Source organism: Schistocerca nitens, chromosome 7, assembly GCF_023898315.1.
Source record: "Schistocerca nitens isolate TAMUIC-IGC-003100 chromosome 7, iqSchNite1.1, whole genome shotgun sequence".
NCBI lineage: Eukaryota > Metazoa > Arthropoda > Insecta > Orthoptera > Acrididae > Schistocerca > Schistocerca nitens.
This window is the reverse complement of record NC_064620.1, coordinates 461,041,207-461,064,422: the sequence shown is the minus strand read 5'-3', so window position 1 is coordinate 461,064,422 and position 23,216 is coordinate 461,041,207. Positions and strand designations below refer to the sequence as shown.

Genomic DNA, 23,216 nt, shown 5'->3' with positions numbered 1-23,216 from the left:
TTACACCCAGTACATTTTTTTTATATATAATGTGGTGCATGATTTTTTGATTTATTTTGGTATTATAATATGCTGTATACATTGTGCTGACTTCCATATATATTGCAGTGCTGCTCTGTATAAGTGTGCAGAAAGAACACACATTACAAAGTAGGGTCAACCTGAGCAGAGCAGCCAAATGCAAACAATAATCTTCCTTTTGAGGAAAAAAAAAAAAAAAAAAAAAAAAAAAAAAAAAAAAAAAAAAAACAGTGAGAATTTAAGAGCAAAAAGTTGGGAAGTGTGAAGAAGGATATATGGGATATAGCTGCAAAGGCTTCTGCGGCCAGAGTCAGTTGACATAAAAGTTTTCTGAGTATCATACCATGTCATAATTTAAAAAAAACTATATAGGAGAACCCAAAGTTTCAGCCACAGTTACAGTGGCCGAAATACTAGTTTCTCCAATATAGTTTTTTACATTATGATGTGCTATGACAGAAAACTTTTATGTCAGTCTATATATAGGATGTTTCCAAATTATCCTTTGAAACTCCTAAGTCATATAGCGGGTGCTTCTTAATGATTGGAATGGAAATGTATTTCCAAGGAGATAGCATGTATGTGCTTCAGCATTTTACTATGTCTTTGATAATCATTACATTTGAAACCAAGCAACTAATATGATAAAAATGCTTAATGCTAACTGCTGTTGTAATAATGGGACAGAATATGAAATACTAGTGGAAGAAAGTGAATGAGTAGCTGATACTACACATGAATACATATGTTTTGTGTGTACTTTCGTACTGGACTCTGTTATAACTTTGGTTAATTTGGTACCAATGATAAAATTACTGTGGTGACGATAAATTACTACTGTCAGCCATCAGCTGCAGGAGAGTTGAAGAAATTGGGTTGTTCTTCTGTAGCATTATTCATCTGTATGCATTCCATATGTAAATTCCTAATCAGGTCATTATCTACATTTGCCATCTACGTGTTCTTGAAGATTAAAAGTGAAATTTAGAAACACTTTGTACAAGTAATGTAGATAATTGAGTCATTTAGTACAACTGACCAAGAGGTTCAGGCACTAAGATAGGCATATGGCAGTCTGCATAAGTTAGGATTTAAATTCCAGATTGTTAATGCACCCGTGATCTAGGGACTCCGTATTTTATTAGTAATGAAAAAATCCTTTGTTCTGGGTCTGAACCTCTCCACCCCTTAAATTTTGAATAAAAGTCATCATCAGTGGTGGTCAAAGACTTCTGCCATGAGCAGTAACCCTCATTTAGCCAACAGCCTCGTCAAAGATGGTGGAGGAGCCGAAAGAGGATGATGGCAATTCTTGCCCTTGGGGTGGGAAACTGCCCCAAAGGCAGAAGATTTAGCAATGATCAGTGGCATGATGATGCAAAAGGCAATGGAAACCACTGCATTAAAGCCATATAAGAGGTATCCACTGGACATTTTGCCTGTAATTGAAAAAGTGTCATGATTAGCTGTCCAGTGGCAATAATATTTAATGGTATTGTATGAGCCGAGTATGGTAGCTTATTGAAAAATTTGTAGTTCTTATGCATTATGGCATGTCTTGAGGACAAAAGATCAAGCAAGTGAATCCTTCTGGGAGTTTGTACCTTCCTTACTGTGGATGGGAAGAGAAGAAAGCAAAAAATGAGTGGGATAACAACTGTTTGCCCACACTGTTTCTTAAATTATACAATAAAAAGATTAGACAAGCTAGTTTGCTGCATAGATAATTAATTAATGTTTCCTTCCCAAGAGACGTTTTGATCGGTGAACAGTTCAAGTAGTTTTAATGTTTTATTTTCATTTTTAATTATCTTTAGATTAAAAATTATTTTTTCTGTTTTTGTCTGATTTATGCACAGCTAGTTCTGTTGTGACTCGCCGATCTTTCAAAGGAGCCAATTGCGACAACAATCGATACATTTGAGGTGAAATCCATGAAAGGAACAGAGACTTACATGTTTGGTCATTCGCGACATGAAATGCCAAGAAGTGCTGTCGAAGGCGTTTTTCGTAATCAGACCAGTCTTCCGCTGTCTCATCGTAAGGAGGAAAAGGAGGTAGAGACAACGATGAGAGACGTTGATGCCACGACGAAATCACAAATCGCATTTGTGAGAAGCATTTGCTGTTCTTTGAGACCTTGCAATAGATGCTCTAAAGTAGCCATGGAAACACATTGGTCAACGATGAAAAAGAAAAATTCACTACCTTGTCACCAATTGTTATAACTTCAAGTTGAACAAATATATTTCAAGGACGACGCACTACATGAAAGTCGCAGATCAAGTAAGCAGAGTAAGATGTGTGTCACTTTAACAGACAAATCATAACTGAGTCCGATTCTAGAGGCCGCTGGCTGGCTGGCCGCTTAGGTGGCGCTGCTGCTGCATGGCTGGCAGACAGTGCCGCATGTAGAGGATGCGCGGCGGCACTTTGAGAGATCGGCGAGTCACAACAAGTTCACTTTGTAAAGTCTTACCTATGGTTATTAGTTTCTTATCATCAGCATATAGTATATTCTTACATGCTATATAACTCAAAAACCCATTAAGATCTACAATTTACAGGAAAGGCCCAAGAACAGAGCCTTGGGGTATTCCTCTTTTTATTTGGAGTTTTGCTGATCTCTGCTTATTTGCATACTCATTCTGTAACTGTGTTGTGTGACACTGAGTCAAATGTTTTGCTCAAATCAGTAAGTGTTCCAGACATACATAATCTTTTGTAATATGCTCCATAAACATTATGCACCAAAGCTTCAGCTGTATTTACAATTGGGTGAGACTTGAATCTGACCTGTTATTTGTTTAAAATCTTATTGTGTTCAAATTAGTACTATATCCGTTTATGCATGAAACTTTCTAATATCTTCGATATGATTGGTACTACCAAAATGGATGTGTAGTTATTCGGAAGGTTTTTATCCTTAATATAATATAATATAATATAATATAATAGAGGGAAACATTCCACGTGGGAAAAAATATCTAAAAACAAAGATGATGAGACTTACCAAACAAAAGCGCTGGCAGGTCGATAACCACACAAACATACCGTATTTACTCGAATCTAAGCCGCACCTGAAAAATGAGACTCGAAATCAAGGAAAAATAAATTTTCCCGAATCTAAGCCGCACCTGAAATTTGAGACTCGAAATTCAAGGGGAGAGAAAAGTTTTAGGTCGCACCTCCAAATCGAAACAAAGTTCGTCTAATTGTAATATGAGACACAATTTAGGTCGAATGAATGACGATACAGCTGCAGTAGTTTTGTTCGAGATGTAAGCTTAGCAGTTACGGTTTACCAGGTAGCCATTGCTACGCGCCACGCGCTCCGTCCGTATTTATACGGATATCCTTCCTTTTTCACGTGCTTCGTCTGGTTTGAATTGATTGCTTATTTTTCTTTGATCTGATAAGTGCCGTTCTCTTTGTTATAGGTATTTACGTCACTCTAAGCTGAAAATGCATTACTGTACTGTGTTATGCATTGTTTGTCGCATTCTGATAGTGCGTGTTTACGGCCTGTCGCCGCTCGCGGCGTGGCTTGCTTTTGTGCGCGCTACCGCCGCTTACAAATAAAAAATAGAGAGGAATCGTTTCATTAGCGAAACATTTGTTGTTACTTACACTACTGCTTTCTTTGATAATGATCAACAAGAACCAAATAATAGACTGCGTATGATAGATGATGTTCTGAACGAAATTTTAGCGAAAATTTTTCTCCGTTTGAAAATCTTTGCAGGTACCTCTTTAGTTCATTACATTCTGCACAGAAATTAGTCATCTTAAATTTAAAAATCTAGTCAGTTGCCGTGCTTCATTTCTGACTGTATCACTATCAGGCATAAGAATAATACGACTATAAACATGACATGATATGTATATTCTTCCGCATTTGCTGTTGTCTCACTCTAGTTTCGTAGTTTATTAGGCAGACAGGATTTAAATGAGATAGTAGCAAACACGAAACAATACATGGCAAAATGTTTATATTCGTATTAATCTTATGGCGAAGAGAATACTACATGTGATTCACAATTCATAAAAGCTCCTATTAGCAACCATCTCTTCTCACAGGTAGGAAAAAATTCAGAACGTAGAGAATATTGACAAACATCCCAAACAGTCTTGCCAGTCGGATTTTCGTAGTACATTGAAATGCTGCTACATTCGAAGATCAACAATACAGAATTTGTATTTACTTCGTTGGATAATGTACCAAAATGCAGTGGTCGAAACTCTGGGCGGAGGAAAAAGGCTCGTCTTCCACTTTTTTTTAAAATTTATTTACTGACGCAGAGATTTTGGTGCCAGTATTTATCTTTGTGCCTACAAAGCATGCCTGTGTGGCGCTACATATATTCGACGGCAGAAGTTAGTTGTGGCGGCACCCACCAACATTTTTCAGAACTCCCGCTTGCTTTGCACTCGATTCTAAGCCGCAGGCGGTTTTTTGGATTACAAAAACCGGAAAAAAAGTGCGGCTTAGATTCGAGTAAATACGGTACACACAAAATCCTAGCTTTTGCAACAAACGGTTGCTTCATCAGGAAAGAGGAAAGGAGAGGGAAAGACGAAAGGATGTGGGTATTAAGGGAGAGGGTAAGGAGTCATTCCAATCCCGGGAGCGGAAAGACTTACCTTAGGGGGCAAAAAGGACAGGTATACACTCGCACACACGCACATATCCATCCGCACATACACAGACACAAGCAGACATTTGTAAAGGCAAAGAGTTATTGGGGCAATGGTGTTTGGGTGGTGTCAATGAGAATCGGACACTTTTTTACAGTATTTGTAATCTTACCCTCCCACACATCATTATTAAAATTATCATTCTTTGCACAAATTTTGAAAGCTTCGAGAGGCATAAGATATACAAAAGAATAACTGTGTACTTATCTTCATTATCTCTTTGTTATTGTCGATGGCTCAGAGTTTTGTCTAGGGGGTACAGTTGTGTATTTCAATTTTGTAGGTTCTTGATGACTAAATAACTGATGAAGATTTGCCAGTATTATTTTTGAATTTTATTCTTTGTCACATCTTTGCACATCACACAGTCTTTGCATTTTCCACAGTTAAAAAAAAAAATACATTGTTGGTGACAAACTCAGAAAACATCTACTTCCATCCGAGGCATGCTCACCAGTGCCTACATTCTGCAGTACTGACTTTATTCCAAAGAGTTTACAAATCAAAATAGTTTACATACTGTCTTTACCAAAGAACATTCTTTGCTAAAATACGTCACTATTTTGTAAATCAATCCAGAAATAAATTTAATAATTAACATTAGATTGTGCAATTAATAATATGCATTTTAAGTATGCGACAAATTTTGTAATTTCATTTACTTTTTAAAAAAAGAGTAATTTTAACTGCTAGTACATATTGATTGTAACACCTTAATTTCTTTTTTATACATTTTAGCCTGAAATATAATGCATTGCATACAATTTGTACAGAAAGCAGATGGCAGTTATAAGAGTCGAGGGGCATGAAAGGGAAGCAGTGGTTGGGAAGGGAGTGAGACAGGGTTGTAGCCTATCCCTGATGTTATTCAATCTGTATATTGAGCAAGCAGTAAAGGAAACAAAAGAAAAATTTGGAGTAGGTATTAAAATCCATGGAGAAGAAATAAAAACTTTGAGGTTCGCTGATGACATTGTAATTCTGTCAGAGACAGCAAAGGACTTGGAAGAGCAGTTGAACGGAATGGACAGTGTCATGAAAGGAGGGTATAAGATGAACATCAACAAAAGCAAAACGAGGATAATGGAATGTAGTCGAATTAAGTCGGGTGATGCTGCGGAAATTAGATTAGGAAATGAGACACTTAAAGTAGTAAAGGAGTTTTGCTATTTGGGGAGCAAAATAACTGATGATGGTCGAAGTAGAGAGGATATAAAATGTAGGCTGGCAATGGCAAGGAAAGCGTTTCTGAAGAAGAGAAATTTGTTAACATAGAGTATAGATTTAAATGCCAGGAAGTCATTTCTGAAAGTATTTGTATGGAGCGTAGCCATGTATAGAAGTGAAACGTGGACGATAACTAGTTTGGACAAGAAGAGAATAGAATCTTTCGAAATATGGTGCTACAGAAGAATGCTGAAGATTAGGTGGGTAGATCATATAACTAATGAGGATGTATTGAATAGGATTGGGGAGAAGAGAAGTTTGTGGCACAACTTGACTAGAAGAAGGGATTGGTTGGTAGGACATGTTCTGAGGCATCAAGGGATCACCAATTTAATATTGGAGGGCAGCGTGGAGGGTAAAAATCGTAGAGGGAGGCCAAGAGATGAATACCTTAAACAGATTCAGAAGGATGTAGGTTGCAGTAGGTACTGGGAGATGAAGAAGCTTGCACAGGATATAGTAGCATGGAGAGCTACATCAAACCAGTCTCAGGACTGAAGACCACAACAACAACAAAATCATATGAATTCTTTTAATGAAACAGCTGAGGTAATTTTAACCTGATAGAGTTCTCGGGAATAGTTGCAGACGAATTTCATTCAAAGGTTTGCAGCTGCCATCTGTGCACTCCATTCATATCTCAACAACCTTATCGAGGAGTGACTTTGGAATCCTTGAACTCTTAAGGCAACATGTTGGAGGTTCCTGTTCTTTTGAAATGTGTTTCTAAATTTAACTTTTCCCTCTCAAAAAATATCAGAGCCACTGAACATGAGAAGAAATAACATGTTTTTTTGGCTTCTTCAAAGAGCTTAGAACTGTTGTGGGTGTAAATGAAAGTGTCTTGGTTGCCCTTTCTATGTTTCATAACAAAGATGTTGGTGACAGGTTCTTCCTGATCACTAATATCAGCTATGTGGTCAGTCAGCAGGACCAAAAAGTCGTTATCTTTCTTGACTATGAAGATGTTGCCTCCCTGTCTCATAGAGGCACTACTCAGTTCTTCCACAGGAACCGCACTTTCTTAAAGTGTTTTTCCCTTGAATATTTTCTATGCTTTTTCCCTTTCCTCATAAACTCCTTGGCAGTAAATAACACCATCCCTCAACACTCTTGTATTAATGCACATGATGAATGTTCTTTGAGGAATAGATCGTGAGAATAAAACCACTAACTGAATTTCTCCATATCAGTGCTGTTTGAATATTTGGATGAATGTGGATGATTTGGGGTTCAACAGTAATTTGACTTCACCAACAAAGTCTTAGTATGAATTTAACCCTACAAATAGTTTCACGTTTTTATTTGTATCTTTGCAAAGAAATGAATGAATTTTAAAATTTAGGAGCTCTGTTTAGGCAGAATTTGATGCTTTACAACTTTCATAAATCACACTTTTTATTTGTAAGAGCAGTTTAGGAGCTACAGGTGTTGGAACATGAACATAACTTATTTTTCCATTAAGTTGGTAAAAATTGCAGATCTTTGATGATTGCTTGTGGCTAAATGACTGAAACAATTTTAAATCCTACATTGGTCATTCTACTCAAAATTTTGATGCACTTTCAATTTGATGTTTAGCAAATTTTCTGTAGGATATATTGTTAAGCAAAAAATTGAAAAAGGTCCAAAAATTTCATGGTTTGTCCTGTCAGATATGCCAGTGGTAGTGGCCATATGTGTATGAGGTGTGCTTGCTTGTGTGAATATGTGTGTGTTTTTTCTTTGCTGAAGAAGACTATGGCTGAAAGCTATAATATGCAACAGGCTTTCCATTGTGCCTGTCTGCAACTCAACAGGTCATCTTTACAGTGAGTAGCTATCTGTACTTTTCCTAATGTTATTAATGTCAATTAAAATTATTTCCAGGTTGTGCATATTTACTGGCATGACCTTTTATCAGGATAATTTTCCTAGGTGATAGTTAATGTAATTGTGAGCTTAAGAAGTTTATCAGACTAATTTTCCTAGGCTATAGTTAATGTAATTGTGAGCTTAAGACGTTCCTGGATTATACCTTCATCTAGAGAGAAATGGCCTCTGCTTGTGAATGTCACTTAAACTGATTAGGACCCAAAAAAGTTCTCATTTGTTTGTTTTGTATACAAGCAGGGCTTCTGTGTCCCTATTTAGTGGGGAGGTGGTACTGGCACTATTTACGAAATATTTTTGAGCATATCACAGTCAATAGCAATACAGATTTCTTTATTGATATTATTAATTTCCCTCTTAATGATGTTTCAGGCTGTTTTACATTTATTTCTAGGATTTAAAATAAACTCATCATTTGCACTGCTATTATCATTTTTACTGTTGATCTGTACAGTTTTCTCATATTTACATAAGTTTCCTTGTCCCAGCCACATTCATGAGACCTACTTTTCAGGATGAGTGGTAGTATCCTGAGTTCGTTAAATTGTAGAATACACCAAATGATGGTATGATGCTGCTTATATGTAACATTAGTATACTACCTGTTGGTTACAGAGGGAGAGATCTTTTCTGCTATGCACTTAATCTCTGTTAGGAAAATGGAAAAGCATTTATCAATTATTTTATTGTTACTATCGATTGTGTAAGACCAATTTATTTCGTTTTAACAGTAGCACAGAAAGGATAAGCCAAAAGGTATTTGATCATTGTGAATGAAAGGTGCTGGTAGACAAAAAGAAATTTGAAATCATTTCTGCTTGGCACTCTATCTAATTCACAGATGAATTTCTGTGTAGATAATGCATATGTGTGGTTGGGTTAAATATATTAAATTTTGTTGTAGATGAAGATTAAACTAAATATCTAACTACATAAATGGCCAGCATGTAACCATATTTTCATAAAGGAAATTTATCCTATTGATGAAACTGTTAACATGTTTCACATCATACTAAAATGTCAAAAATATAGTCCACAGATATCATAAATACCTAAATGTTAATGTGAATTTTGTCTGTTATAATCAACTTCAACTTCTGCTTCCATTCAAGAATCTGCGTGTGTTCTTCATTGAGAAGAACACACAGTCTGCAAATAATTGAGATGTAGTATCTTTTATTTCCACAGATATTTCTGTGACTGGTAGTGGTGTATTCCTTTTCCATAAAATGCTTTGTTTATCTGAAAAATAACAATTTTTTTAAAACTTTAAGTACTGTATGATGGAAGCAGTTAGTAACATAAGTGCATACAAACAAGATGCATTGTTAAGAGGATTTAGTTGTATGCATGAATGGTACGAAGAAGAATGCAAGTGCAAAAGCTCAGCTACTGTGTCCAACATCTAGTTTATTTGCTTGTCTGGAGCTCAGTTTTTCTTATATCCTGTCAGTGATTGTATTTTATGATGCCACTGTTGCTACTCAAAATAGTGAAATTTTTTTATATGCCCTTATGTTTAATGTTCTTTACTCAGTATCTGTTATTTCATCGTAAGCATTCCTACAAATAAATAATTCCAAGCATAGACACACCTTTATTACCATGAGGCTTAAAACTGTGTATTTATGGTTCTTCTTGAAAGCGCATGCGTGCGTGCTTTTTTTTGTGTGAGTGAGTGAGTGAGTGTGTGTGTGTGTGTGTGTGTGTGTGTGTGTGTGTGTAGGGAGATAATGAGATCTGTTTTGTTTTTAATAATCACCTACTTGTCTCACACTGTCACACAATTTATTTTGTTGGTATCTAGTGATTCACCCTCTTTCAGCAAGGATCTGTTGGAACATACAAATATGCTGTGTGTAAAAACATTTATAGTTACAATATTTTAATGTTTTATTAATAAAAGTGAGGTTTGCAGATGCCACAACATATATTTCTTTTTCTCTGTTGACAGTACAAGTCCAGCTCCTGCTGCCACAAGTGTGACTGTCAGTAACGCACAACTGAGAGCACCGTCCCAGGCACGTTCACTTCGAATACGCATATGCCGTTCCCCAGGGGCTGGTGGTGGTGGCTCTGGTGGGGTCCAGAGCACTACATCTGGAACAGACCGTGCACGAGGCCCTCTGGAGACAGACTCCAGCAATGAGTACGAGAGCGAAACGGGCATTCCCCGCTCCCCGACGCTCTTCATCAGTGGGGTGTCCATCAGTCGGACGCCTGAGCCTGCAGCAGTCCCTACTCTGCCACCTCCTGCAGTGCCCGAAGAGGGGTCGCCAACCTCTGGTGCTGCCTCTATTGCCCCTACACAGCCTATTTCACCAGCCTCTGTATCTCCAGCTCCAAGCTCACCTCGTGACACTGGTATGCTTTCTATTGCTCACCATCACATTTTCCCCCTTCATTTCTTGCTACTTATTTTTTGTTGTATGAGTTGTGTATGTAAAAGTCTTCTTCCTTCAGTGAAGTTCACTATAAAACTTTTATCCATGTGAGCAGAATGTTGATCTCTGTCCAGATTAATGTTTATCAGGCCATTCTCTATTTTACCTATTTACTGCAGATAAGTATTGATATTTTGTTTTGTTTGTCACTCCATAATGCATAGTTTTGCAATAGAATGCTGACAACTACTTCAACTAATTTGGCTCTTGATCCAAGGTCATTAAGAAATGTTACTCTGACAGTGCTCAAACAAAAAGCAGCTTATTCAAGTCCTGCTGTGGCTTACATTTTATTTACCAGTGTTTGGACTCCAAGGAGAATAGTGGTTGCATAAAGTTTCTGATCAGTAATGTACAGTGAAACCCTTGTTTTACATTTTCTTGCAGTCCAGAGTTAAGAAACACAAAACTAAGGAAAATGGAGATCTGAGAAAAATGTTAAAACCGTTGAGATAGGAACAAAAACATGCAGTTGGCATGTATAATAAAAAATCATAATCCTCTTCAATACACTGTATAAAATTTGTATAAGTGAAGGAAATTAAATGTACAATAAGATGTTTGTGCCTTAATTTGTGGTAATGAATTTCATTAGTTTTTTAAAAACTCACAGTTCTTAAAAAATCACAAATGTGCAATAGCAAGTAAAAGTTCCTCAACAATTGAAATTGGTATTTGGGTACAATGTATGACCAGAAATTATATGTCAAAACACATATTTTTGAGAAATAATTCCTTTGTGCTCACACAGCAGAAAGCAAAAATTAATTAACATGGCACATTAAACTGAAAACTATGTTGTATTTTGTAAGGCATTGGAATATAACGTGTGGGATGTGGGAGGTAATGACAGTGGCACGTAAAGTGCCCTCCGCCACACACCGTTGGGTGGCTTGCGGAGTATAAATGTAGATGTAGATCTGCATGAAAAGTACCAGTATTTCTTGTGTGAAACCAGTTGACCTAGGAATTGGTAATAGCTTTCTAAATTGAATTGTGTGTGGGCTGTATGAGGGTCCACTTGAAAGAATCTTGGATACCAATGTATGGTGAATGCTATGAAAATTTTGTGAAGTTTTATTCACTTCAGGGTAACACTGTGATACAATTGAGTTGATATCAATTGGCGATGCAATGATTTAGGTAGCCTCCTATGACATGCTGTTGATGCGGTCATGATTATGACAACAGTCATAGAAATAAAGCAGAATGAACATTCATGTTGCTAGTGATCAGGGAAGTACCAAGGACAAGAAGGAAGTATGTGGCAGTTTCTAGGGGAGGGTATTGTTGACTACCAGCATTTCAGAAAATGCTTTCACTTCTACATAGACTCCCGTCATTGAAGGATCACTCCCCCCTCTCTATACATCCAGCAGGCAAGCTCATTTTATGTTTGTTAGTGCATAGTGATGGCTGCACTGGCTGTTGGATGATGTAACAAGTCGCCAGCCAATAAGAGCTGACTAGCTGGAAATGGCTGACTCTGACTGAGCATATTCTTTGAGACTCAGTGTTGGAATTTAAAAGGTGATATTGTTGTTGAATACAGTACATCATAAATATATGCAAATAAATGAGACTGAGCTATAAGTGGCACAGGAAAAGATTGTGTTCCTTCATTATGTATTTGTTAAGTCCTGAACACTTTCAACACTTCCGTTAACTTTCCTTTTTTTCCATTGCTGCCGCAACCTAGCAGTGTGGTGAAGATAATTGTTGCAAGTTGCATTGCCAATGCCTATGGCGAATTATGTCAGCATTTGCTCTCTCATGTCTCCCCTCTCCAGAATGGCCTAAAATAATACCTTAACTCCAGCACCACCCTTGGTGCAAACTGTCTTGTCAGTTGTACCACTTATAACTTATTCAGTCACATCAAATGTCAATAGGAAGAAAATGGGATGAAGTCAAGCAAGATTTTGAATAAGAAGTTACAATTGGGGTAAACCTTGCTAGGAAGCAATGCAAAATCGGGGAATTTTTAGCATTGATCTTATGGGTTTTTCACAGGGGCTATGAATTTATGGAGTAGAATCACAAAAATGTAAAATTGAAGAACGTTAAAACTATGTTCCACTGTATGCACCTAAGTTATAGATTAAAACTCAAACTTCCATGCAGTGTCACTTGGAGCGACAGGGAGTAGCAATAATAAATCTTGGCAGTCCATTTAATGCTCTTTGAGAGAAGTTCGTTATGTCGATTTCAGTTCCTCTTTTCTCATCATTAAGTACTCTACCATACCAACACAGACACAACATTACACTGCACAAGCTTTCATCAGAGTCATCTATATGACTGAGATAGAGATTTGACAAACCATATCCAGGTTGGAGTATGTAATGTTTCTTAATTCTGGATTTACCCTTATTCCTGCACCATGGGCCATTGAAGTTACAGTTAATGTTATCAGTATAAGGCTTTGGAATGATAAAGGTACCTTTAATACTAGCACACTGCTTGATCATTTCTACTTACTTTTGCTTATTATTAAAATCTTCATAGTAAATAACTTGTATCTAATTATATTGAAAAACTCAACGATATGGAAGTCACAATTATCATCCTCTCTGGGAGGCAATGACTTCTCAGCCTGTCAGCTTTAATCTGCTAAAATCAAGACCAGATTACATCCAATTAAAGAATACATCCCTTTTATTGCAGTAGCCTGTTTGCTATAAAAGTGAATAAGTATTTCTTGTGTGAAACCAGTTGACCTAGGAATTGGTAATAGCTTTCTAAATTGAATTGTGTGTGGGCTGTATGAGGGTCCACTTGAAAGAATCTTGGATACCAATGTATGGTGAATGCTATGAAAATTTTGTGAAGTTTTATTCACTTCAGGGTAACACTGTGATACAAAAGAGTTGATATCAATTGGCGATGCAATGATTTAGGTAGCCTCCTATGACATGCTGTTGATGCGGCCATGATTATGACAACAGTCATAGAAATAAAGCAGAATGAACATGCATGTTGCTAGTGATCAGGGAAGTACCAAGGACAAGAAGGAAGTATGTGGCAGTTTCTAGGGGAGGGTATTGTTGACTGGCTGGGTCACATCCTTCTTAGTCATGGTAGTGCAGAGTGAAACTAAATCAGCAAGGTCTTGTCCTCTCTGTATGACTAATACTGGTGTTATGTAGACTTTCACTGCTGCACAGAAAATACTGATTTCTCACATTTGAAGATGTTGACAAGTGCTGAGTCTAAGGTGTGTGCAAGTGTGCAGCTGTGCTTGCTGATGCATATTGGATCTTTGAACAGGTTTGAAAGCTTGAGTAATTTTTAGAACTTGTTCTGAAGAAAGATATGCTAACTTTAATGCTTTATGATGGATTTCCAAGCCTGGGGCATATGATGTGGATTAGAAAATCTTTGTATGGTGCTTGGTAGTTCTGACAAACTGAAAACTCGCAGTTCTCTATGCAAAAAATCAATTATCGCGTCTTATTTAACTGGCCTGGTTTCTTTCATGACTGGTGAAAATGTAATCTAGAAATTAAGGCATTTCCTGGAATAACAATTTTTAAGTTTGTTAAGTCATATTTTGGTTTTCCACAAATATTGAAACTGTATTAACAAGGTTTTTTTTTTTTTTTTTTTTTTTTTTTACAAAATATTATTGCTTTCTGATAGACACAATGCCCTCTACAAACTTTTGTCTACTGGACTGTGCCAACATGTTGTTGCATAGATCACTGTAGACTGTAGACAAACAATACCACTAGAACATGTTTTCTGAGCACTGAGCTGAGACCGTGATGGGGTATCCGTAACATGGAATCTACTTTTGATGACATCACATCAGAAGCTAGTAGAAACTGTATAAACAGTATGGGAAGTGAGTGTGATAATATGAGGGACATCCAATAAGTAATGTGACATATTATTTTTCTGAAAGGAAGTTGCTTTTATTCAGCATCACAATACACTATATTGTTCCCTACTTTTTTTGGCTACAAAGCCCTATTTTTCAATGTAATCTACATTCAGTGCTGGCCTTACACTACCTTACTGAGAGAGCCTGTATGCCTGGGTGGCACGAGTCTACTGGTCAGTGTCAGAGCCAACATCCTGCTGCATCAGTAACCTTCCTAACATTCACATACTGCTTTCCATGGAGTGCATCCTTCATTCGGTGAAACAGATGGAAGATGGAAGGTGTGACATGTGGGCTGCAGGGTGTATGAGGGAGAACAGTCCAGTGAAGTTTTGTTGATGAGTGTGTCAACACTACCAACAGAGATATCCAGTTGTGCAGCAAGGTATTTGATTGTGATCCATCAGTCACCTTGAATGAGAATGTTTGTACATTCCAACATTGCAGGAGTCACAGCTGTGTGTGGCCAGCCAGTATGGTAGAGATCAGACAGGTTTGTGTAATCTTGTTTTGATGATGACAGACACCTCACCCAACACTGTGCTTTGTTCACTGTTGGGTCTCCATACACATTCTTCAAGTGCCTCTGAATACCTGCAATGCTCTGGTTTCCTGCCAAAAGAAAGTCAGTGAGAGCGCTCTGCTTGGAATACACCTCTGTTACAAATGCCATTTTGAAGGGAACATATAGGGCTGCAACCTGTTGGAACTTCATGAAACTGTAGGGGCTGAAGCAGTTTGTTGTTGCACACCAAAGTCTGCATTTTTTAACTGAGATTTGCTGAGAAAAAAATGTGTTGCGTTACTTATTGAATGTCCCTCTTACATCCAGGAGGAAGAGTGAATATGAGAACCACAACATTGGAAGGAAATGTGAAGTTCAGGAAGGAAAGTGGAAGAAAGAGTTGGTGGAGAAAAGGAGAAATTCCGGACAGTGTTGTGTTTCACTAGAAATTTGATGTCAGTAAGGACTGTTGTGCAAAGCTATATTTTGTAAAAATATACACAAAAGATGAAGAAGAGCTCCATGAAAGCTTTTGGGCTGTAAGGGGAAATAACGCACAAGGTAGTGGAAAGTTCAGGTTGGAATGGCAACTCACCATAAAGACTGGCAGTCTGGCACAACAAAAAGACTGTTACACACTGAGCTTTTGGCCAAAGTGTTCTTCAGAAAAGAAAGGAAAACACACACACACACACATTCACACAAGCAGGCACACCTCATGCACACATGACCGCTATCTCTGGCTGCTCTGACCAGAATGCAACTGTTTCAATTGAATGGAAGCAGCAATCCTAAGTTGGGTAGGGAATGGAAAGGAATAGCAGGATACAGGTAGGGCGAGAGAAGAGTGCTTTCGGACAGTGGGTGCAGGGACTAGAAGGAAGCAGGACAAGCCACACACCGTCAGGTGGCTTGCGGAGTATAGATGTAGATGTGTAGATGTAGAAGCATGCCAGGTGCAGCATCAGGAGATTGTGTGTGTGTTTGGGGGGGGGGGGGGGTGGAGCAGAAAAAGAGACTAGCGGGAGCACTGGTAGAGAATGTCACACAGTGAGGGTGAGGCGGTGTGATTTGAGAGGAAATGATAGAGCAGAGGCGGAATAAATTATTCGATGGAGGGAATGGGGCAGCAGGTTATTGTAGGTTGAGGCTGGGATAATTTCAAGAGTGGAGAATGTGTTGTAAGCATAGCTCCTATCTGTGCAGTTCAGGAAAGCTGATGGTGGAGGGAAGGATCCTGATGGCCTGGTTTGTGAAGAAGCAATTGAACTCAAAAACATTATGCTCAGGTGCATGCTGTACCACAGGGTGATCTTCTCTGCTCTTGGCCAGAGTTTGATGGTAACCATTCATCCTGGTGGACTGCTGGTTTGTAGTCAGCAGTGTTTGCAGCAGAAGTGGGATATGTCATGGCTACTTTCACAGATTCTGTATGACAACACAAGACTACACATTTCCTTGACTATTTTGTTGTCTGGGAAAGACAACAGCAGCAATGAGGCAGGGATTCCTGTGCTACTTGAAACATTTATAGGTGCAAAAGAAGGTCCGAACCCTTACATAAAATGGCTGCAGCAGCTGTCAAGGTCAGTGATCAGCAAAGCCTGAACACTTTATTCTTTCTTAGGCAGGTACTGTGATTTATTACCCACCAAGAAAATTTGCCCCATCAGCAGACTCTGAGGCCCTCCCATTTTCAGAAATATATTACTATTTATGATGCACAGTACTAATATAAAAGGATATCATTTGTAACTTAGGTGTTCTCTGGAGCAATGACTTAACTGAGATATAATGAAACTGAGTTACAGAGCATCCTCAATTTCTCATACATGGATCAAATTTCACTCGAATATAGACAAAAGAGCTTGGTTTCAAAATATCTGATGTGATAGTGTAATATGTAAGACTTACTGATTTGAAGTGTCAATGTAATATCAAACTTAAGTTTTTTTCCCTTAGATCAATGCATAAAATAAGAAATAAAGTGAAATCTTCCATGTTTTAATATGAAACAGTTGTTAAAACTAGAAGCAGGAGTCTGAGACCTTAATTCAATAAAAATTGTATTTTGAAGGTGTAGAAGTGGACAAGGAAAAAAAAATTCCTGAGTTCTGCCTGGTTGAAAATACACCTTTTCCCGGGTAAAAATACATTTTTTTAGATCTTGATGTGCAGCAACAAATATGCTGTGTATCTTCATATTATGATATGATGCATATTTTCATATTACAAAAGTATGTATTTGAATTCCACCAAGCACAATATGTTAGTTTCTGAAGCACTGAAATCGAGATTGTGAAGTGCTTTAGTATGCCAATCATTGCTCTTATAATGTGATCTCACCAGCTGACGATAGCAGATTTTTAGAGCATATTACATATGATGTAGTTAGCCAATAGCAACATCACTGTTCCATAGTGCGAACATACAAATAGGAAAAGTTAATGGTTTAAATTAATATACATGATGTAGCTACAAGAAAAGCTAATCTTTCACAGATAGTATCGGTCTTCTTTGTGTGTGTTACAATTTAATATACATCACATAAATGTGCCACTAAAATTATAAATAATGACATAAATGTCTGGTCTTCTTGGCTTGAAATTCTTCTAAGTGGCTGGCCCTCAAACTGTTAAGCTTTAAATGAGAATCAAATGCTCTGTGATTTAAGAAATTCAAAGCACATTTGCATATCTAACATAATTCATTTGGCATAAAATGAAATTTACTTTGAAAGTAATGATTTTAAACCACCATTTACAATATTTTCTCATCACTTGGTAGAATTCATTTCAATGGTTGTCAGAGAGTGCCAGAAAATGGTGTTACTGTGCATGAGCAGCTATGATGACATAGAAAACTCACATGTTCGCATCTATATAGCATTAAGAGATATTACATTATGTTATAAATGAAACAGGACATCAGAGCATACTCTAAGAGCATCGGAATTACGTAAACCACACTAAAATGCATAATTTGGCAGAAAGTGAAAATTCATATGTCCAGAGTCTCAAAGAAATAGGCCCCAACCTGATATTAAGCTTTTGAATGCAGTTTTCGGGCTGCAAAGTTTCTTAGAGTACCACTATGGCATAATGCCATAAGTGCCAGAAGATGAAAATGGGTACTTGTAATTCAGCAAACAGTTGGCACTAGCCAATAGTGTGGAATAAAACACTTTTTTTCTAATAAATTTGCTCCCTCTGTGGAAAAAATTAATTAAAAAAAAATAAGTCTTTAGAAAATCAACAAAAATATCTTCATTGTTATGCAAGGCAATTAATGCTTGACTGGCAAAACCTGGAAATAAAATTAAATTCAGAAAACTGAAACTAATAACATATTTTAGCCTTCCATAATTGTGTGAATGTATTTTAATTCACTTGCTAGCTACCAGCCATAGAAATCTGTCTTGTTTTCAATTTTCGTGCGATGTGAGAGCTGTAAATGAAGAGGAAACAGCAAAATCACTAAACCTAGACATGGCTCACATGAAGACCATCCCCCTCCCCACTACAACTCAGACTGCTCTATGCAGGCATGAAGCTGGCAACTTTGGCACACCAGAAAAATTATTTGTGGTAGCTTCTAGCTGCTCGTTGCTTTTGCCGATACAGCTAACAGCCACACTTAAAGTAGCCATAAGCAGGAGCAGGTACTGCTCATAAGTGACTCAACTGCACATGTGCATGAGCCCATTGGCAACTGCTCAAACGAACCTAATGTAAAACGTTTTGACATCATGCTAATCGGAAGAAGTTTGCTGTCATGAAGTATTGCATAGGCTTCATCCTAAAGCCTTTGACACATTTTGCTGTTGGCAGACACTTGTGTTTTGTTATTAGGTATTTCCTTTGCAACATAAATTTTACTTTGTTGCCCCCCCCACCCCCACCCACGCCTTATTTATGGTTTATTGCTGCATCGCTGCAGTATCATTGTGCAGTAGCTGGATAAAGTAAAATTCTTTGTTAGAGTATCAGTTCTTACCGGAGTTCTTACCAGTCAAAATTACAAAAACTTAATTGAAAACTAAAACAACAAAAAATTCCTGGATTTTTTCCAGAGTTTTTATTAAACAAACATATTTACTTTGCAAAGTAAAATAATATTTTAAATCTCTTTCCTAAGTTATTTTATGTAATAACACACTGAATGTGAAGAATACTCCAGCTTCAAAGAAACTTTGAAATAATCAGTCAGAACAACTCTCTGATAATCTGTCAAAATGCAGGTACTGTTGGTAGTTGGTGGGTTTAATGTGGATAGAGGAATGGATGGAGCCATCATAGAGAACATCTTGACGTGATTTGACTGAGGAGAGGGTGTGTTGACCTTGAGTGCAGATCATGAAGATATCATTAATGAATCTGAACCATACCAAGGGCTGGGGGTTTTAGGAGGCTACGAAGGTTTCTTCTAGATGGCGCATAAACAAGTTTGTGTAGGAAGGTGCCAGAGGGTGCCCCTGGCTGTGTCGTAGATTTTGTGTATACCTTTTCTTCAAAGGAGAAGTTGTTGTGTGTTAGGATAAAGTTAGTGAGGTGTATAAGGAATGAGATAGTGGGTCTGGAGTCTCAGAGTTATTGGGAGAGGTAGTGTTCAATAGCAGCAAGAATGTGGGATGAGGGATGCTGGTGTACAGGAAAGTGACATCAGTGAGGGTCGAAATTCTTTCAGTGGAGACTCTATAACCAGCTACAATAGTGTATCACAGATTGATGGGTTTCTTGATATTTGGAAACAGGAAGAAGATTGGTGTACTGAGGACTTGTTTTGAGGCTGTGTAAGGCTACCTTCTGCTAAAGGTTGATCTTTTTGGTACGTGACTTGGGGAAGGATGGAGAGGCCAGTTTGGAGGTAAGCAATTCCTGGAAGGTGACCAGGGGGCAGGGGTGGGGGAGAGGATCAAGGTTGGATGGTGGAATGAACTGGGAGAAGCAGCATTAAGTGTTGGGATTATGTTAGCTTTGGTTCAAAGCGTGTCCTTCTAGATTAATGCACTTGGTCCAAAGATGTTCCAATGACTTGATCCCATCTTGAAAACGGGTTTTCTCCAGGCCTGCAAAATAGTTGTCGACTCAGGCTATCAATCCTTTGTTTGAAGTGAATCTTTGTCCACCGAGAAAAATTTTCTGTTTTGGGAAAAGATGGAAGTCTGATGGAGCCACATCAGGTGAATAAGGTGGGTGTGGCAACAATTCATACCTTAATTCATGTAATTTTGCCATGGCGATGGCATATTTTTGCGGGCACATCAAGAGTTGCGGCACCCTTCTTGCAGATAATTTTTTCATTTCTAATTCTTCAGTTAAAATGTGATACAACCTTTCAGATGACACCTGTCAAGCATGAGTAATTTCACACACTTTCAGTTGGCGATCTTCCATGACCATTTTGTGCACTTTTACAATGATTTCTGGAGTAGTGACACATCTTGGCCAACAACTGCACAGATCATCATCTAAGATCTCCCTACCAAATTTAAATTCAAACCACATCACCGCCACAGCTCTCTTCCAAGAACACTGATGTGGCATGTGTTTACAGGCAACAGTCCAATGAATATTACGTGAACAACTTGTGCTAGCACTGATCTCTTGTGCTGATTATGAGAACTTTTCAGACCACCATCATAAGACCCTCTCCAAACTTCAACTTTCTATCCTTAGAAGTCGGGGCTGGGTGATGATGAGTCAGTGAATCAGTCTGACCCGATTTCACCCCCTTAAGGGTTGAATTTCCAAAAACACTGAAACATGTATTTTTTATCTCTAACCGAGACACCAAACACCAATTCACAAAGATTTAACTTTTAAAATGCTTTTGCAATGAAATATTTTCATAAAACATTTCATGCCCTATTTCACCACCTTAGGGGTTGAAATTTCCCGAACAGTGATGTATGTATGTTTTATTCCTAACATTTACAAATTTTCGTTTCACCCCCATAGGGATTGAACTCCCAAAAACAGTGAAACACTATCTTTTTATTTCTAACTGGGAAGCCAAATCTAAATTTTCACAGATTTAACTTTAAAAATGTTTTCACAGTAAAATATTTTCATAAAACGTCTCATCTCCTATTTCATCCCCTGGAGGTTCACTTTCCAAAAACACTGAAACATATATTTTCTTTATTTGTAACTGAGAAGTCAGATACCAGCATTCAGAAACATACTTTAAAACTCCTTTAGTAGTTCTTTAATAATGTAATATTTTTAAAAAAAAGCTTTCACCCACTATTTCAACCCCCATATGGTCAAATTTCTAAAAATGCTGGAACAAGTATTTCTTTAGTTCTGAATAGAGAAACCAAATACCAGTTTTCATAGTTTTAGCTTCAAAATTCCCTTAATTGTGACATACTTTCAAAAAGCCTTTCATCGCCTATTTCGCCCCCTGAGGAGTACAATTTTGGGTTGTCCCTTCTTAAATGATGCCTGCAGTATAAGATCCACACCCTCTCTAAAACTTCAAGTTTTTATACTTACCAGTTTGGGCTGGGTGATGATGAGTAAGTGAATGTCACTGACCCCATTTCAGCACCATAAGGACTGCATTTCCAAAAACAATGAAACATATTTTTTATTTCTAATTGAGAAGCCAAATTTAAAATTTCATAAATTTAGCTTTAAAAATGCTTTTATAATATATTTTCACAAAGACTCTCATTCCCCATTTCTCCTGCTTAGGAGTGCAATTTTCAGAAACACTGGAACACGTACTTTTTTTAGTTTGTAACCAAAAAGTCAGATACCAATGTTGATAATGTAGCTTTAAAAATCCTTTAGTAGTTCTTTAATAATAATATACTTTTTAAAAATGCTTTCACCTACTATTTCACCCCCATAGGTTTAAATTTCCAAAAATGCTGAAACGTATTTCTTTATTTCTGACCAAGAAACCAAATACCAGTTTTCGTAGGTCTACCTTCAAAATTGGCATAACAGCAACATGTTTTTTTTTAAAAAAAACTTCATACTGTATTTCACCCCCTTAGTGATGGAATTTTGAAAAATGCTTTCTTAAAAGACACCTAGAGTATAAGCTCCACACTTTCTCCAAATTTCAAATTTCTACCCATAGCAGTTTGGTGTGGGTGACGATGAGTCAATCAGTCAGATCATTACCTTTTATATATAGAGATTTATTCAGTACAATGTCAGACTCTTACAAAATTGCTATGTTTGCTGATGACACAAGTATACTGATAGAAAGCCCAAACATATCCATACCAGTTACAACCAAGAGAATAATGGGCAGGTTTACACTGGTTCTAATAAAACAGCTGACTGATAATCGTACAAAGCCTCATATTATAAAATTACCGAGGTATTAAAAGGCAGCCCAGTACTGACCTGCAAGAGGCAAAATTCCAGCATTGCTAATACACACATTTAAAAGTGAAAAACCATCCCTAGCTTTCAAAATTATTAGTTGTCTCCTCAGGGAGGAAATAGGGATGTGTTGGGGAAGTATAGAAAGGCCCCAGAAGAAGAGGACCTCTTATGATGAAAAAACTTATGTGTAACAATATATTGTGTGTGTAGTTAAGAGTGACAGTGTTTTGGATTTATTGTGTTGTATAGTTGAAGAGTTGGCAGACTGCATTCTAACTTTACATTGTTCTCCTTTCTTGTGAAGTGTGAAGATAATCACTGTGAGGTTGAAACCAGTAACATTGAAAGATGTTCTTGTGATTGTATCGATATCAGAATAAAAGAATATTTTCTTGCAATTGAGCTTTATATGGCACTCTTTTAACAATACTGTCAGAGAACAGCGTACACAGTATTAAAATATTTTGGCTGTTTATTGCTAAGAGCTTAATCATTACACCTCCCTAAAAATATTAAAACATTTACTAAAATTACTGTCACTGAAAAGAAATATCCTGTATATTCATTTGACTTTCTGGGCAAAACATCCTGCAGCACCATCATTAAGTACATGTTATTACATTCAAAACTATATACATTAGTGTAGTCCATGATGGCAACATCACAGGTTATACTGTACTGTTTTTGAAAACTAATCTACTAACATCAACACAGATACATAAGCAGTTCACAAACATGTGATTCAGATGTATTACTCATTCAAAATATTCAGTTTAAGATCCTCTGCCATGTGTCTAAAAATTTAGAACTAACTGCCCCTCCTCCCCCTCCCCCCTCCTACACACACACACAAATCAAAGACCACCTTAATGAAAGCACCTTTTGTTATCCTGTCATTCATCACTGAAGTATGTCTCTTTCCATTTTCCTTGATTAAATTTAGTTATTACATAAACCCTCACAGGAAATTATTACAATGGAAATTCAGTTTTACATTAACTGAATTTATGTTTTTCATGATCCTACTCCATAAATTCATCACCACTGTGAAAAAAACCATAAGATGAATGCTAAAAATTCCCCATTTTACGTTTCTTCCAAGTAAGGTCTACATCAATTCTACGTTCTTACTCAAGATTATCTTGGGAATTTGTCACCGTATAGAGTAGGGTAAACATAGTCATGTGTAGGGACTGTGGTTGTTGTGAGCGGAC

At 37.4% G+C, this 23,216-nt stretch overlaps 1 protein-coding gene across 3 annotated transcripts in view; it reads left to right on the top strand.

Moving 5' to 3' along the window:
- The window catches only part of LOC126194643 (ankyrin repeat and IBR domain-containing protein 1-like), a 601,659-nt gene that overhangs the window by 566,699 nt on the left and 11,744 nt on the right, over positions 1–23,216 (top strand). For all 3 annotated transcript variants that reach the window (XM_049932817.1, XM_049932818.1, XM_049932819.1), the window contains one exon: positions 9,773–10,182. In XM_049932817.1, the coding sequence (XP_049788774.1) occupies positions 9,773–10,182 (410 nt within the window). The remainder of the gene's footprint in view (positions 1–9,772; positions 10,183–23,216) is intronic.